At 48.6% G+C, this 16,643-nt stretch overlaps 1 protein-coding gene across 1 annotated transcript in view; it reads left to right on the forward strand.

Moving 5' to 3' along the window:
• The window catches only part of IL22RA1 (interleukin 22 receptor subunit alpha 1), a 32,736-nt gene extending 16,398 nt beyond the window's left edge, over positions 1 to 16,338 (forward strand). Inside the window, exons 4-7 of the mRNA XM_030218833.1 lie at positions 4,968 to 5,146; positions 9,987 to 10,128; positions 13,014 to 13,135; positions 15,229 to 16,338. Of these exons, the coding sequence (XP_030074693.1) occupies positions 4,968 to 5,146; positions 9,987 to 10,128; positions 13,014 to 13,135; positions 15,229 to 16,239 (1,454 nt within the window). The 3' untranslated portion in view covers positions 16,240 to 16,338. The remainder of the gene's footprint in view (positions 1 to 4,967; positions 5,147 to 9,986; positions 10,129 to 13,013; positions 13,136 to 15,228) is intronic.
• Positions 16,339 to 16,643: the final 305 nt, after the last annotated feature.

Genomic DNA, 16,643 nt, shown 5'->3' on the forward strand with positions numbered 1-16,643 from the left:
TTTATCTTGTTGGGCAGACTGGATGGACCGTAAGGTCTTTTTTCTGCCGTCATTTACTATGTTACTATCCAGCTCATTTTCGAAAGAGAAGGGCGCCCATCTTCCGACACAAATCGGAAGATGGGCGTCCTTCTCTCAGGGCTGGCCAAATCGGCATAATCGAAAGCTGATTTTGGCCGCCCTCAACTGCTTTCCGTCGCGGGGACGGCCAAAGTTCAAGGGGGCATGTCGTCAGTGTGCCGAAGGTGGGACGGGGGCGTGGTTAAGAGATGGGCGTTTTCGGCCCATAGTGGAAAAAAGAAGGGCGTCCCTGACGAGCAGTTGGCCGACTTTACTTGGTCCCTTTTGTTTCACGACCAAGCCTTGAAAAGGTGCCCAAACTGACCAGATGACCACCGGAGGGAATCAGGGATGACCTCCCCTTACTCCCCCAGTGGTCACCAACCCCCTCCCACCCAAAAAAAACAATTAAAAAAAACATTTTTTTGCCAGCCTCTATGCCAGCCTCAAATATCATACCCAGCTCCATGACAGCAGTATGCAGGTCCCTGAAGCAGTTTTTAGTGGGTGCAGTGCACTTCAGACAGGTGGACCCAGGCCCATACCCCCCTCTACCTGTTACACTTGTGGTGGTAAATGTGAGTCCTCCAAAAACCACCCAAAACCCAGTGTACCCACATGTAGGTGCCCACCGTCATCCCTAAGGGCTATAGTGGTGTAGAGTTGTGGGTAGTGGGTTTGGGGGGGGGGTTGGGGTGCTCAGCACACAAGGTAAGGGAGCTATGCAGCTGGGAACAATTTGTGATGTCCACTGCAGTGCCCCCTAGGGTGCCTGATTGGTGTCCTGGCATGTGAGGGGGACCAGTGCCCTATGAATGCTGGTTCCTCCCACGACCAAAAGCCTTGAATTTTGTCGTTTTTGAGATGGGCGTCCTCGGTTTCCATTATAGGCGAAAACCGAGGCTGCCCATCTCTAAGGTCGGTGATCTCAACATTTCGGTTGACCTAAATTTTGAGATTTGGCCAGCCACAACCGTATTATCGAAACGAAAGATGGACGCCCTTAAAATGGGTGGCCAGTTCGATTATGCCCCTCTATGTTACTCTTTGGGGTTCTACATGGAATGTTGATACTAATTGGGATTCTGGAATCTTTTAACTCTAGGATTCTAGAATCTTCAGAACTTTTAGTACAAGAACAGAGCTGGGCAGACTTCTACGGTCTACGCCCTGATCGTGACTGATGGACTTGAGTGTAAATTTTAAGGGGCTTCGACGTTAGCTTCAGAACCTTTAGTACAAGAACAGTGCTGGGCAGACTATGTTACTATGTTACTCTTTGGGATTCTACATGGAATGTTGCTACTAATTGGGATTCCGGAATCTTGTAACTCTTTAGGATTCCAGAATCTTCAGAACTTTTAGTACTAGAACAGATATGGGCAGACTTCTACGGTCTGTGCCCTGAGAATGACAAACTCGGGTATAAAGTATCACATACCATGTAAAATGAGTTTATCTTGTTGGGCAGACTGGATGAACCGTTCAGGTCTTTATCTGCCGTCACTTACTACGTTACTATCGTTAACCCCCCCCCCCCCTCCAATTTGATCCTCTCTATCATTGCAATACAATTTGTACCCTGTTAACACAGTGTCCAATTGATTATTCTCTTTCCACCAAGTCTCTGAGATGTCTTTTATATCTTCCTCATCATTTAGTACTAAATACTCTAACTCTCCCATCTTACTTTTTAGGCTTCTAGCATTTGTATACAGGCACTTCAAATTATAAAAAGGTGCCTGGAGCAGAGGCTCCAAATAATTGCCAATTAATCTCAATTATTGATTGTTGATACTACATTAACCCTCTGTTTACTAGGCTGCGCAAATGGCTGCCATTTGCCAACGCCGACACAGCTCATTCAAAGTGAATGGGCAGTGTCGGCGTTAGCGCACCCGCAACAGCTAGTGCGGCTTAGTAGTCATGGGGGTAACTAATTAGTTTGAACATGCAACTGCCCTCGGCACCCGCAACCTCTATGTTGTGCGAAGTATGGTTATATCAAGGGTGGACTACTGTAATTCTTTGGGGGGGGTCCTTTTACTAAGGTGCGCCGAAAATTGGGCTGCGCTAGTGTAGGCGCATGTTTTGGGCGTGCACAGACCTGTTCTTCAGCGCACCTGTAAAAAAGGCCTTTTTAACATTTTTGCCGAAAATGGATGTGCAGCTAAATAAAAACTGGCGCACGTCCAATTTTGGATCTGAGACCTTACCGCCAGCCATTGATTTGGCGGTAAGGTCTCGCGCGTCAACCGTGTGGTAATCGTCTGCATGCAAAGAATGACGATTACCGCCCGGTTTCTGCCGCATGCCAGAAAATAAAAAATTATTTTCCGGCGTGCGAAGTGGAGGCGCGTCAAAAAATGAAATTACCGCAAGGGCCACGCGGTAGCCGGGCAGTAACTCCAAACTGACGCGCGTTGGGTGCGCATAGGTGCCTACACGGCTTAGTAAAAGGGCCCCTGTATTTTGGGGGTATCTAGTGCTAGTGTTAAAGCTTTGCAGGTGGTGCAGCATGCCGCCACGAAGGTAATTGTGGGTGTATCAAAGTGGGATCATTACTCCCACTTTGAAGCAGCTTCATTGGTTACCTGTGCAATTCAGGATTCAGTTTAAAGTTTTGTGTTTGCTTCACCAGATGGTTTGTGGGAATGTTCCGTGGTATTTACATTCTGTGATAAAATTGCATCCGCTAGGGATTTGAGATCAGATTCAGTGAAGAAATTAGCAACTGATCTGTTAGTGATATACGCATTATGCTCTTACTAGTAAAAAAGGCCCGTTTCTGACACAAATGAAACGGGCGCTAGCAAGGTTTTCCTTGGAGTGTGTATGTTTGAGAGAGAGTGTGTGTGAGAGATGGAGTGTGTGTGTCAGAGAGAGAATGAGAGAGAGACAGAGTGTGTGTGTGTGTGTGTGTTTGTGTGAGAGACAGAGTGTCTGTGTGTGTGAGTGTGTGTGTGATAGAGTGTGATAGGGAGTGTGTCAGAGAGAGTGTATGTGAGAGACAGTGAGTGAGTGTGAGCCCCCACCCCCCCTCTCGCAGGGCCCCCTCCCCACCCCCACCTCTCTGGTCTCAGGACCTCCTCCCCACCTCCCTCCCCTGCCCCCCTCCAGCCACCTATGTCCAGCTACCCTCCCCCCCCCCCCCCGGCACATCAAACCCCCTCGCCACCCGCAGCTGCCAGTGGTAACGTTGTCCGGCCGCTGCTGCTTCTCCTGTTGAGCAGCAGCGGCCGCTACAAAAAGAAAAAAAGCGATAAATGTTTTTAAACCCAGCCCAAATCATTTGCAAATGCCCGAGTCTTAAAACGCTGTCTCTGCAGCCGCTCCTCCTCTCGCCTGTCACGTCGCTGCGCTCCTCCGGGGTCTTACTCCAGGGGCAGTGACGTGGAGGCGAGAGGAGGAGCGGCTGCAGAGACTGCGTTTTAAGACTCGGGCATTTGCGAATGATTTGGGCTGGGTTTAAAAACGTTCATCTCTTTTTTTTTTGTAGCGGCCGCTGCTGCTCAACAGGAGAAGCAGCAGTGCTGCAGGTGGTGAGGGGGTTAATGTGCCCGGGGGGGGGGGGGGGTGTTGATGTGCTTCCGGTGGGGGGAGGGGGGTGTTTGATGTGCCGGGGGGGGGGGCTTGGGTGATGCGCCGAGGGGGGAGGGGGGTCTGTGGTGCCGCGCTTGTAGTTTTTTGATGCGCCGCTCCCTGCCACTCGCTCCGAAGTGGCAGGGAGCGGCGCACTGACAACTGATTCCCAGGCAGGGGGAGGAGTAGTGACATCATCCTGGGTACGGAGCCTAGCTCAGCAACTCCAGGAGCCACGGACACAGGCAGGCCTCACATTAGAACGTTAGTGGTGAGAATTATTATATAGGATGAGGGCTGCAGCCTTCTCAGTTGCGGGTCCAGTTCTCTGGAACGCTTTGCCTGGCTATATAGGCCTTTGTGCAAATGCAGGACAATTCAAGAAGCTTTTGAAAACTTAGGGGTCCTTTTAGTAAGGTGCACCCAAAAATGGCCTGTGCTGGTGTAGACACGTGTATTAGACACACGCAGGTTCATTTTTCAGCGCACCTGCCAAAAAGGCCTTTTGGGGGGGGGGAGCAAAAATGGACATGCAGCAAAATAAAAATTGGCGCCTGAGACCTTACCACCACCCATTGACCTAGCGGTAAGATCTCACTGGACAGTAATGGTTTACGCATGTACAATGCCAACTACCACCCAGTTAGCACCGCGTGCCGGAAAATGTCCGGCGCACGCAAAAAATGAAATTACAGTTTGGGCTACGCGGTAGCTGGCCGGTAGTTCAAAACTGACACACGCAAGCACCTACATGGCTTAGTAAAAGGCAGGGGCGTATCTGCTATGGGGCCACAGGGGCCTGGCCCCTGTAGATTTGCCCCTGGACCCCCCTACCGATGACCCTCTCAACCCCCCCTCCTCCTGCCATCACTCTGCCGTCGAGCCTCACCTCCCTTTGCTTGGGGGTCCCAATCCCCGCCAGCCGAAGTCTCCTTCCTTCCTTCCTTCCTTCCTTCCTTCGGCTTTGGTTTCTGACGTTCTGCACGCACGTACAACTTGTTTCTGTGAGTCTGACGTCCTGCACGTTGTACGTGCGTGCAGAGCGTCAGAAACCAAACCCAAATGAAGGAAGGAAGGAAGGGTCTCTTATTTTTTTGTTCGGGCCTTTTCCATGTTATTTTGCGGGGGGTTATGCGGATTATGTTGTTTTTGTAGTGTATGTGTTATTATTATGTATGTTAGCCGCTTAGGTTTAAAAGGGGTATAAGCTTTAGAAATAAATAGAGTCTGGGGTATGTGTGCATTATAGATTGCTGATGCCCCATATGTACTGCATACGTAACATAACATGATACATTTAATGAGGTTCTATATGTTTGTTATAGCTGCCTTCGGACGTCCTACATTAAGCTATGTTGCCGGTGTTCGATCTATAAAGTTTGTCATTCAGCCTCCCTACATACCTTTAAGAAGTAAGGACGGGTATCAGGAGACCGTAGAAAGCATCTATAACTACGACATTCTTTACCACTTGATTATATCCAACTTAAAGACCAGCAAGCAGGTAAGAGACATTGCTTCTATTTACTGCCACAAGACTTTTGGAATATTTTAGTAGATGTGAGCTCATAAATTAAGGGTGTCAAGTTGTATCTGCAGCATATTAATGCATACCATATATCGTTGCTCTAAATCGCAGAAATTTAATTAAGCATTTGAACCACATTAACTATAATTAGTAATAACTAGCCTCATAAGCCCAGGGTTCAAATGCTTAATTAAATTTCTACGATTTAGAGCAACTATATATGGTATAAGTTTCTAATTGGATTTGCTCTAGCCATATCACTTTGCCCGCTAGATGCCTGCAGTTCAAAAGTTAAAAGAGCTTATGAAGATTACAGTTACTGCTTAACGACAAGAGTCAGGGTTTGTTTTTTGCTGGAAGAAAGTTGTTCGAGTGTTTTACATCGCTAGCATGATTTCTGTGATCCTTTGTATTTACATTTTACCCCAGTGCAGGTGGAAACTAAAACATAGCCATATTACTACTACTACTACTTATCATTTCTATAGCGCTACAAGGCATACGCAGCACTGTACACAATACACAAAAAGACAGTCCCTGCTCAAAGAGCTTATACATAGTAGATGACGGCAGAAAAAGACCTGCACGGTCCGTCCAGTCTGCCCAAGAAAATAAATTCATATGTGCTACTTTTTTATTTGTACTGTCCTCTTCAGGGCACAGAACGTATAAGTCTGCCCAGCACTATCCCCGCCTCCCAACCACCAGCCCCGCCTCCCAACCACCGGCTCTGGCACAGACCGTATAAGTCTGCCCAGCACTATCCCCACCTCCCACCACCGGCTCTGGCACAGACCGTATAAGTCTGCCCAGCACTATCCCCGCCTCCCAACCACCAGCCCTGCCTCCCAACCACCGGCTCTGACACAGACCGTATAAGTCTGCCCAGCACTATCCCCGCCTCCCACCACCAGCTCTGGCACAGACCGTATAAGTCTGCCCAGCACTATCCCCGCCTCCCAACCACCAGCCCCGCCTCCCACCACCGGCTCTGGCACAGACCGTATAAGTCTGCCCAGCACTATCCCCGCCTCCCAACTACCAGACTCGCCTCCCACCACCGGCTCTGGCACAGACCGTATAAGTCTGCCCAGCACTATCCTCGCCTCCCAACTACCAGTCCCGCCTCCCACCACCAGCTCTGGTACAGACCCTATAAGTCTGCCCAGCACTATCCCTGCCTCCCACCACCGGCTCTGGCACAGACCGTATAAGTCTGCCCAGCACTATTCCCACCTCCCAACCACCAACCCCGCCTCCCAACCACCAGCTCTGGAGCAGACTGTATAAGTCTGCCCAGCACTATCCTCGCCTCCCAACTACCAGTCCCGCCTCCCACCACCAGCTCTGGCACAGACCGTATAAGTCTGGCCAGTCCTATCCCCACCTCCCAACCACCAGCTCTGGCACAGACCCTATAAGTCTGCCCAGCACTAGCCCCGCCTCCCAACCACCAACCCCGGCATAGACCGTATAAGTCTGCCCAGCACTAGCCCCGCCTCCCAACCACCAGCTCTGGCACAGACCCTATAAGTCTGCCCAGCACTATCCCAGCCTCCCAACTACCAGTCCCGCCTCCCACCACCAGCTCTGGCACAGACCATATAAGTCTGCCCAGCACTAGCCCCGCCTCCCAACCACCAGCTCTGCCAACCTGTTTACCTGTCTTATAATCTAGATAAGACAGGTAAACAGACAGAACGATTAAGGGTAAGGGAATAAATAAGTGAGGTTAAAGGACAGGGCAAGTGAGTAGAGGTTAGGAGTCAAAAGCAGTGGTAAAGAGGTGGGTTTTAAGTTTGGACTTAGTTTGGATATTGGTTTTTAAATACTAGCATAGGTGCAAACGTTTTAAAATGATGCCAAACACAATACAAATTAATGCTCCCTAGATTCGATATAGGAGCTCAGCTATATCATCAGAGCTGGCTCTTATATGTACTAGACTTGTATATATTATATATGAAAATATTAGACTTCATTAGTAAAGTGTATAATATTATATACTAGGAAAAAATGCCCGTTTCTGAGCGGAATGAAACGGGCGCTAGCAAGGGGCCCCCTCCCTCCGTCCCTCCGAGCTACTTGCCTTGTTCGCTGTGGGTGGCGTTTCCGTTTCGGCCCTCGAGTGTCATAGCTCCGCCCTCGACGTCATGACGTTTTGACGCGAGGGCGGTGCAGACACTCCAGGGCACACCGGATATCTCGGGCGCCTCAACTTCGGTGGAGGCTTCAGAACGTTGGGGTTGCCTTTTATATAGAGAGATAGATACAAAATATAATAAAATGGAGCCCTTTTACAAAGGCACGCTGCAAAATGGCCTGCGGTAGTGTAGACGCGTGTTTTGGGCCCGTGCGGAATCATTTTTCGGCGCACCTGTAAAAAAGGCCTTTTTAAAATTTTTTGCCGAAAATGGTTGTGCAGCAAAATGAAAATTGCCGCGCGTCCATTTTGGGTGCGAGACCTTATCGCCAGCCAGCAGTAAGGTCTCATGTGGTAACCGGGCGGTAATGGTCTACGCGCATAAAATGCCTACTACCGCACGCATGCACGCACGCACGCAGGAAAATTAAAATATTTTCCGGCGCGCGTGGCGGACGTGCATCAAAAATGAAATTACCACAAGGGCCACACGGTAGCTGGGCGGTAATTCAAAATGGATGCACGTTGGGCGTTCATAGACACCTCATGCAGCTTAATAAAAAAGCCCCATAGTAAATTCTAAACAATTATGAAAGTATAAACTACTATTAAATGTAAGCCACATTGAATCAAAACTTGTTTTTGGATAATTGTGGGACACACGTATGAATAAATAAATAAATAAATAAATAAATAAATGATTTGATGGCCTATTGTTTTATATTTCTATATTCATATTTTTTGTTCATTTTAACATGCACTGAAATGACGGCTGAGGGGAGACATGATAGAGGTATATAAAATAATGAGTGGAGTGGAACAGGTGGATGTGAAGCGTCTGTTCATGCTTTCCAAAAATACTAGGACTAGGGGGCAAGCGATGAAACTACAGTGTAGTAAATTTAAAACAAATCGGAGAAAAGTTTTCTTCACCCAACGTGTAATTAAACTCTGGAATTCGTTGCCGGAGAAAGTGGTGAAGGCGGTTAGCTTAGCAGAGTTTAAAAAGGGGTTGGACGGTTTCCTAAAGGACAAGTCCATAGACCGCTACTAAATGGACTTGGAAAACTCCAAAATTCCAGGAATAACATGTATAGAATGTTTGTACGTTTGGGAAGCTTGCCAGGTGCCCTTGGCCTGGATTGGCCGCTGTCGTGGACAGGATGCTGGGCTCGATGGACCCTTGGTATTTTCCCAGTGTGGCATTACTTATGTACTTATGTACTTATGTACTTATGTACTAATGGAACAAAAACAAAACAAAATGAGATTAAAGTTCCTCCCTGCCCCCCCCCCCTTCCCTATCGACATATTTAAACCCCACAAAACAAGCTAGGAACACACTTAACATCAATGGAAAGATGCCACTTGTCCCCCACCAATTCCACAAACAGATTAAAACTTACCTGTTTAGAAAATTTGCACTAAATAATGTTAAGTAGAATATGTAGCTTAGAAATGTTCTGTTTTTGATAGATTATATTTTGTTATTCCTGAAAAAGTTCAGTTTTCTTTAACGTGTGGTCCGCATTGAACCAAAAAGCATTCGGTGGAATATAAATTTATTGTTAATGTTAATGTAACTGCTCAGCAGGGGCGCGTAGCTAGACACTCAATTTTGGGTGGGCCTGGGCCCAAGATGGGTAGGAAGAAGAACTCTGCCCTATCCCACAAATGATTCGGTCTCTCCCTCTCTCGTCTGCATGCCATATGATATATCAAACATCTCCCCTCCCCCGCGTACCTTTTAAATAGCAGATTTTCACTGGCAGCGAGCAACAGCTAATGCACACTGCTCATGTTGGCCCTACAGCCTTCCCTCTGATGCAACTTCCTGTTTCCGCATAGGTGGGAATACGTCAGAGGGAAGGCTGTGGGGCTAGTGCGAACAGTATGTATCAGTCGCTGCTCGATGCAGGTGAAGACCTGCTATTTACAAAGTATGCAGGAGGGACAGTTGTTGGGAGTTGTTTTGGCTGGTGGGGCTTGGGTAGAGTTACCATATTTTGTCCCCCAAAAAGGAGGACACATGCCCCGCCCCCACCACACACCCTACCCGCCCCCTGTCACACCCTCGCCCCACCCCCTGTCACATTTTCCCCTCCCCTCTGTCACATACCCTGTCACCGCCCCTCCCCGTCACCCCCCTCCCCTTACCTTACTACTGCCCTGGTGGTCTAGCGACCTCTTCGGGGCAGGAAAGAGTCAAAATGGCCACCGAGAGTTGAAGTCTCACGAGGTCACTTCAACTCTTGGCGGCCATTTTGAATTGGCTCCCAGGAAGGATGCATGCAGGGCAGCTCTCCCGGCAGGAAAGAGGGGGGCTCTTTCCTGTCCTGAAGGCGGAAGAGGTCACTAGACCACCAGGGCAGTAGTAAGTAAGGGGAGGCTAGCAATTTGCCCATTTGTCCAGAAATCCAGACAAACGGGCAGGTTGGCAAAACCCGTCTGGTTGCCCGGACATGTCCGGGTAAATTCGGACATATGGTAACCCTAGGCTTGGGGATCCCTGCCAGCCACATCATAGGTGTGCTGCTACTGGGTGGGCCTGGGCCCACCCTTGGCTATACCGTTGCTGCTCAGCCCTTACCTTACCTATGTACAAATACATTTTAAAAAAATCTGTAGGTGTGGAAATCTATCTCTTCATCACTCTCTAATTCTTGCTCACAGTGGAGAATGACAAAGAAGGAAAAAGAAATTGACGTTGTCAGCTTAGACCCAGACACTGAATATAATGGGATCGTTTTCTTTTCAATCCGTAAAAGTGCAGAAAACAGTGAGGAGCAAGCTTTCCTGGTGAGAACACTGCCAGGTAAGTGGGCGAGATCAGCCGCTTCGTGCATGACTTGGGTTTGCGAAATATTTGCAGATTCAGAAAGGGGGCACCAGAGTGAGATAAAATACAGTTTATTTAAAATAAACAAAAAAACAAATCGACTCAGCTACTTTACTTTCTGATTCCCTTACGCACTTGCGTCCCCATTCGAGAATTTCCCGAGCCCAACCAGTTGTGATTATTACTTATTAGAAACAGCATCGTTTTAACCTTTCAGGAAGACAGACTTCTAATGTACTTAGGCGGTCTTTTTCAGGGCCGCCGAGAGGGGGGGGGGCAAAATTCCCCAGGCCCGGGCCTCCGAGGGGGGCCCGGCACCGGGGTCAGGCCGCCGGCGCTGCAGTCCCCGGTCTCACTTGCCTGCCTCCACGGCTCCGGGCCCCCTTCATTCAAAGCGGCAGTCGCAGATCGCGTCTCTTCTGGCCTTCCTTCCCTGTGTCCCGCTCTCGCGGAAACCGGAAGTTACATCAGACGAGGGCGGGACACAGGGAGGGAAGGCCAGAAGAGACGCGATCTGCGACTGCCACTTTGAACGAAGGGGGCCTGGAGCTATGGAGGCAGGCAGGTGAGACCACGGACTGCAGCGACGGGGGGCGGCAGTGGCGGGGGGGGGGGGGGGCAGAGGTGGGGTGGCCTTGCCCCGGGCCCGGCCTAGTCTCTCGGCGGCCCTGGTCTTTATACAAAGGAACGCCAGCATTTTTAGCATGTGCTAATGATTAGCATGCGCTAAACGCTAGAGACGCCCATAGGAATATATGGGTGTCTCTAGCATTTAGCGCACATTTATTTTTAGTGTGTGATTAAAAATGCTAGCGCGCCTTTAAGGAGTCTGTTACACAAAGGCGCGCTAGCGTTTTTAATCACACACTAAAAATAAATGTGCGCTAAATTAAGATTTCCTTGGGGCCCTTTTACTAAGGTACGTATGTGCCTACATGCATGCAAAATGTGTGAAATTAGAACTTCCGCCTGGCTACCACATGATATTATGTATCAGCCAACCACAATTTCGAGTAAGGAAAGACTAGGCTACGTATGAGAAAAATCAATTTCTTTTATTAATTGCCAAAAGCACAGATACAATTAGTAATTTTCTCATGGGAGGACAGTCCAGATATACAAAGATACAAGTGATACCTCGGTGTTTGTCGATAATCCGTCCGAAAACAATCGGCGAAATCCGAAACCGATGAAAACCGAGGCAATTATTTCCATATGAATAAAAAAAGCACAAAAACACTGGAAAGCAATGGAATTGTTTGGCTAGACGTGAAAAACGTCGTCACACTGAGCAGGAGAACGCGTTTTCGCAAAATTAGCAGCAAAGTCACGTGGGCACGCCGACGAAATCCGAGGCAACCGACGAAATCCGAGCCAAATTTCTCGCGGAAAAAATCAACGAAAACCGAAACCAACAATAACTGAAGTCAACGAAAGCCGAGGTATTACTGTATTGTCTGTGTCTGTCTCTCCAACATTATGCTCTAAAAACAGCTGTTTTTACGCACTTATCTTAAGGCAATGCTTTACATGGTTTTAGACAGGTCATTGTGGTTTTAGACAAGTCATCTTACTCTGAGGTTATCTTTGTTCTCAATTTTTTTCCCCTTACGTTGCTAACGTTCTCTTTTCTCGGAAACGTTGCTAAAGCACATTATCCTGTTCACTAACCCCCTCCCACCAAAAAAAAACCAACTTTTAAAACTTTTTATTTCCAGCCTGTATCGCAGCCTCAAATGTCATACCCAGCTCCCTGACAGCAGTATGCAGGTGCCTGGTGCAGTGGACTTCAGGCAGGCGGACCCAGGCCCACCCCACCCCCCACCTGTTACACTTGTGGTGGTTAATGCTGAGCCCTCCAAAACCCACTGTACCCACATGTAGGTGCCCCCCTTCACCCCTTAGGGTTATGGTAATGGTGTAGACTTGTGGGCAGTGGGTTTTGGGGGGATTTGGGGGGGCTCAGCACACAAGGGAAGGGTGCTATGCACCTGGGAGCTCTTTTACTGTTTTTTTTTAATTTGTAAAAGTGCCCCCTAGGGTGCCCAGTTGGTGTCCTGGCATGTGAGGGGGACCAGTGCACTACGAATCCTGGCCCCTCCCATGACCCAATGCACATAAGCACATAAGCACTGCCACGCTGGGAAAAGACCAAAGGTCCATCAAGCCCAGCACTCTGTCTCCGACAGCGGCCAATCCAGGCCCCAAGAACCTGGCAAAAAACCCAAAATTTAATAACAATCAATGGACTTTTCCTTCAGAAATCTGTCCAGACCCCCTTTAAACTCAGCAAGGCCAGCTGCCGACACTACCTTCTCCGAAGCCTTGGTTTTGTTCGTTTTTTTGAGAAGGGCGCCTTCGGTTTCCATTATCGCTGAAAACCGATAGCGCTCAGCTGAAAAACGGCCAACTCCTAGGCATTTGCCCCGCGCAACCCGTATTATCGGAAAAAAGACGGGCGCCCATCTTTTTTCGAAAATGCGGTTTGTCCCGTTCACAGAAATAGGCGCCCACGGAGATGGCCATTCGCGTTCGATAATGCCCCTCTCTGTTACCACAATATTTTCCCATGATCCCAAGACATCAGCAACATCATGTTGGATGTCATCAATCTGTTTTTTTTGTCATCTGTATAACGATAAGAAATGTAAAAAGCTAGTTAAAAATGACGCTAAAAGAGCAGGGAAAGGGGACATTTGAGGAACACTGGCATTTGTTGTCAACCATGGCTCAGTGGCGTTAAGCCTCTGCGCTGTCTCTGTCACTTTAAAAGCTTGTTTTGCTGGAGGGGGGGGGGTGGGCGGATTTTGTGGAACATATTATTAATGTATTCTTTGCCTGTTTTCTTTTTCTTTCACCAGATTCCACGTGGCTCCAGCTGTTGTTGGTGGGACTGGCGTTCTCATTCGGACTCCTGGTTTTAACCCTGTGTTGCGTGTGCCACAAATACGTACAACATCCAAGACAACAGCCCAAATCTCTGGTGAATGACTTTTGCACGTCAAGAAACAATGGATCGAGATGCTTGGAATCGATCCACCCACGGACCTTTTGAGCCCACTTTTCTGAAGGAAAAGCTGGTTCAGAAGATTGGTGTGGGGGGAAGGGCAGTGCATAATTAAATGGGGTTTTTTTTGTGCCCTATCTACACCAAGTTCTCAGGATAGTCTGGTGGTTGGGATATCCACAATGACTGTGTATAAGACAAATTTGCATGCACTGGGTTTCCAATGTATACAAATATATCTCATGCATAATCATACAGGTTGTCATGAATCCCCATTTCCCTCTCTCCCTGAAGAAACACAGACATAGTAACATAGTAACAGAGTAGATGACGGCAGAAAAAGACCTGCACGGTCCATCCAGTCTGCCCAACAAGATAAACTCATATGTGCTACTTTTTGTGTATACCTTACCTTGATTTGTATCTGCCATTTTAGGGCACAGACCGTAGAAGTCTTGCCCAGCACTAGCCCCACCTCCCAACCACCAGCCCCTTGATTTGTATCTGTCTTTTTCAGGGCACAGACCGTATAAGTCTGCCCGGCACAATCTCCGCCTCCCAACCACCAGCGCCGCCTCCCACCAGAATTAAAGGGCCACAGTTTTCTTTATTGTTCCATAACACATAATAATATGTTTACAAAACAGTACCCTGAACCCATCCTAATCCCAGCAATCTGGCTGCCGTCTGTGGCAGTAGCGTAGCTACGTGGGGCCACAGGGGCCTGGGTCCCCTACATTTCCTCTGGGTACCTGGTTTTGCTGGGGGGGGGTGTCCCCAACCCCTGCCAGCTGAAGCCTTGTCCTCGACCGGCGCTGGACAAGGCTTCAGCTGGCGGGGATTGGGGACCCCCACCAGTTAAGGTATTTGCTATGGCAGTGGGGGGGGGGGGAAGCGGCAGGGCGATGAGGCAGTGTGGGGGGGGGGGAGCGGCAGGGCGATGAGGCAGTGGGGGGGGGGGGGGGAGCGGCAGATCAAAATGTGCCCCCATCTTGGGCTCTGGCCCCCTCCCACCACGAGGTCTGGCTACGCCCCTGCTCTGTGGGTAAATTGGGCAACCTGGGATCCTTGCTAAGTCTATTGTGATAATAGCTAGGCCTTTTCAGGGCACGTCATCATATTGTCCAAGCTTAGTTTTCTCCTATTGTGATGGATCACAGCTCATGCTACGCTTCCTGTCCAAAGTCCCTGGCACTGGGCTAAACAACCTGCTCACCACAGTATCTCCCCAGCCACAACTAGCCTATTCCAAGCACTTAACCTCCAGGAAAAATCCTACTTATATGACCTTACTTGCTTAAGATGCCTCGGACTCGGTGCCCCTGCCCCTCCCCCACCACCACTATAGCTCAGAGAAGATAACAGACGTACAGGTAACAAAAACTGAACTCTGACAATGTCCAAAAATAAAACAAGTGTGTAGGATGGGGGCATTTAAAAATCAGTTAGACCACTGAGAAAAAAGCAGAGGAGAGAGACATTAATTTCACTAGGCCTGGGCAGGAGAGGGTTTGTTTGACGGGGAATTGGCAGAAGCTGTGACAGCCACTCCGTGAATCCATAATTGCTGCCACCATTCCCATAATCCCACCTAGCTTTGTAAGCTACAATGGGGAAAACGCAACGTTCTCCTGCCAAGCTCAGTTATCTTTAGCAGGGGGAAGAGAGGACCCAGGAATCCTGATACCTCTAGGCAGGGGGGGGGGGGGGGGTCTTGTGATTATCCCTGATATCCTGCAAAACCGACTGGCTGCGTGGCCAGCAGGACAGGTCTTGGGAGCCCCAGGTGTAACTGAGGCTTAAGGTCAGATAGAGGAAGGAGTGACTTTACCCTACTTTTGGTTTTTTTGTTCATTTGCATGATTGCTCGTTTTGGATAAACTGGGAGGTGGGACGATAACCTAACTTACTTGTGGTCACTAAACTGGTAGCCGCCAACTGTAGGTAGCAAATGAAGCAGCATGAGAAAATGTAACAGAGCTCTCATTTAAAGTAAGAACATCCTTTTTTAATTTTATTTATTAACCTTTATTTCTATACGTATTTTTTGCTCTGTCTCACCCAACCAGGATTTCAAAGGGATGACCCCATTCCAGCCAATGACTCCATCGAAGGAAGACACGAGGAATTCTTCCATAAACGTCTTTTCATGGCCTGGTGGACTTCCTTCAGCAGCGCCATTTCCCGGCATTGGAACGCATGCTGCCAACAAAACTGAGTCGTCTCAACCTTTAGCTCCGTCAGGAAACGCCTACAGATTGCAGACCATATATTCTCAATCCCTTTCCAAATCATCGCCTCCAAAGGATCAGTCTCCCTTCACCTCTTGTTCTCAGTTTAAACAGAAATACACCCCGGATGGGAGCAGCAAGAAGTTGCCTTTAACTTACGGAGTTTATGCTCAGGTGACCAGTCCCGGCAGCCACAGCATCTATCAACTTGACCAAGAACGCGCAAATACTCCGACTGATGGCATTAGTCTGGCTGAAGTGAATGCACCGCAATACCAATGTCAAACTCAGCTTGCACCCGATGAGTCCTCGGAGAGTCATCCATCCATGAAGGCTACAGGGTTGGATGTTCTCTCATACCCACACCAATGCCCTCGAGAAACCAGGTTCCCATTCAACAGCAACAAGCTGACGTTACAAATAGATAGAGATAATGACGAGAAAGACATTCCTTTGCTTTTATCAGTGCTAGAAGTAGGCGTGGGCTCCAACAACTACAGGCCACATCCAGCGGGACTCTTATCACTATTATCCACGGTGCAGGTTCAGGAGGACTGCCTGTCAGACCACGGGCTGGATGAACAACCGCCATCCCCTTCTCTGCATGCAGTCACTGGGACTCATGGTGAACTCATTGAGGGAGCACAGTGTGTCTTCGTAGACTCTTTGACTCAGACTGAAAACACCATGCGGCCTTTTCAGTACAGGACGCAAGACCTCCAGAATGCAACAGAGCAGCTATGGGGTGAACAAAGCCATCCACAGTATTCCTACAAGCCAAACAATTCCCTGAACGCCGAACTGTTTTTCAGGAATGTATATGACAGGTTACATGAAGAGCAAAGATGAGTGACAAATGCCCCTTCCTCCCTGTCTGGGTTTATTTTTGTTTTTGTTACATTTGTACCCCACGCTTTTCCCACTCATGGCAGGCTCAATGCGGCTTACATGGGGCAATGGAGGGTTAAGTGACTTGCCCAGAGTCACAAGGAGCTGCCTGTGTCTGAAGTGGGAATCGAACTCAGTTCCTCAGTTCCCCAGGACCAAAGTTCACCACCCTAACCACTAGGCCACTCCTCCACTCCACTAAAAAGTCACAAATTTGTGTTACTATGGTCACATTTTTATTACAGAAAACTGAGTTCTGTCTGGGAAGTACTACTACTACTATTAAACATTTCTATAGCGCTACTAGACTTACGCAGCGCTGTACAAATTAACATGAAAAGACAATCCCTGCTCAACAGAGCTTA

This window comes from Microcaecilia unicolor, chromosome 11 (assembly GCF_901765095.1).
Source record: "Microcaecilia unicolor chromosome 11, aMicUni1.1, whole genome shotgun sequence".
Taxonomy (NCBI): domain Eukaryota; kingdom Metazoa; phylum Chordata; class Amphibia; order Gymnophiona; family Siphonopidae; genus Microcaecilia; species Microcaecilia unicolor.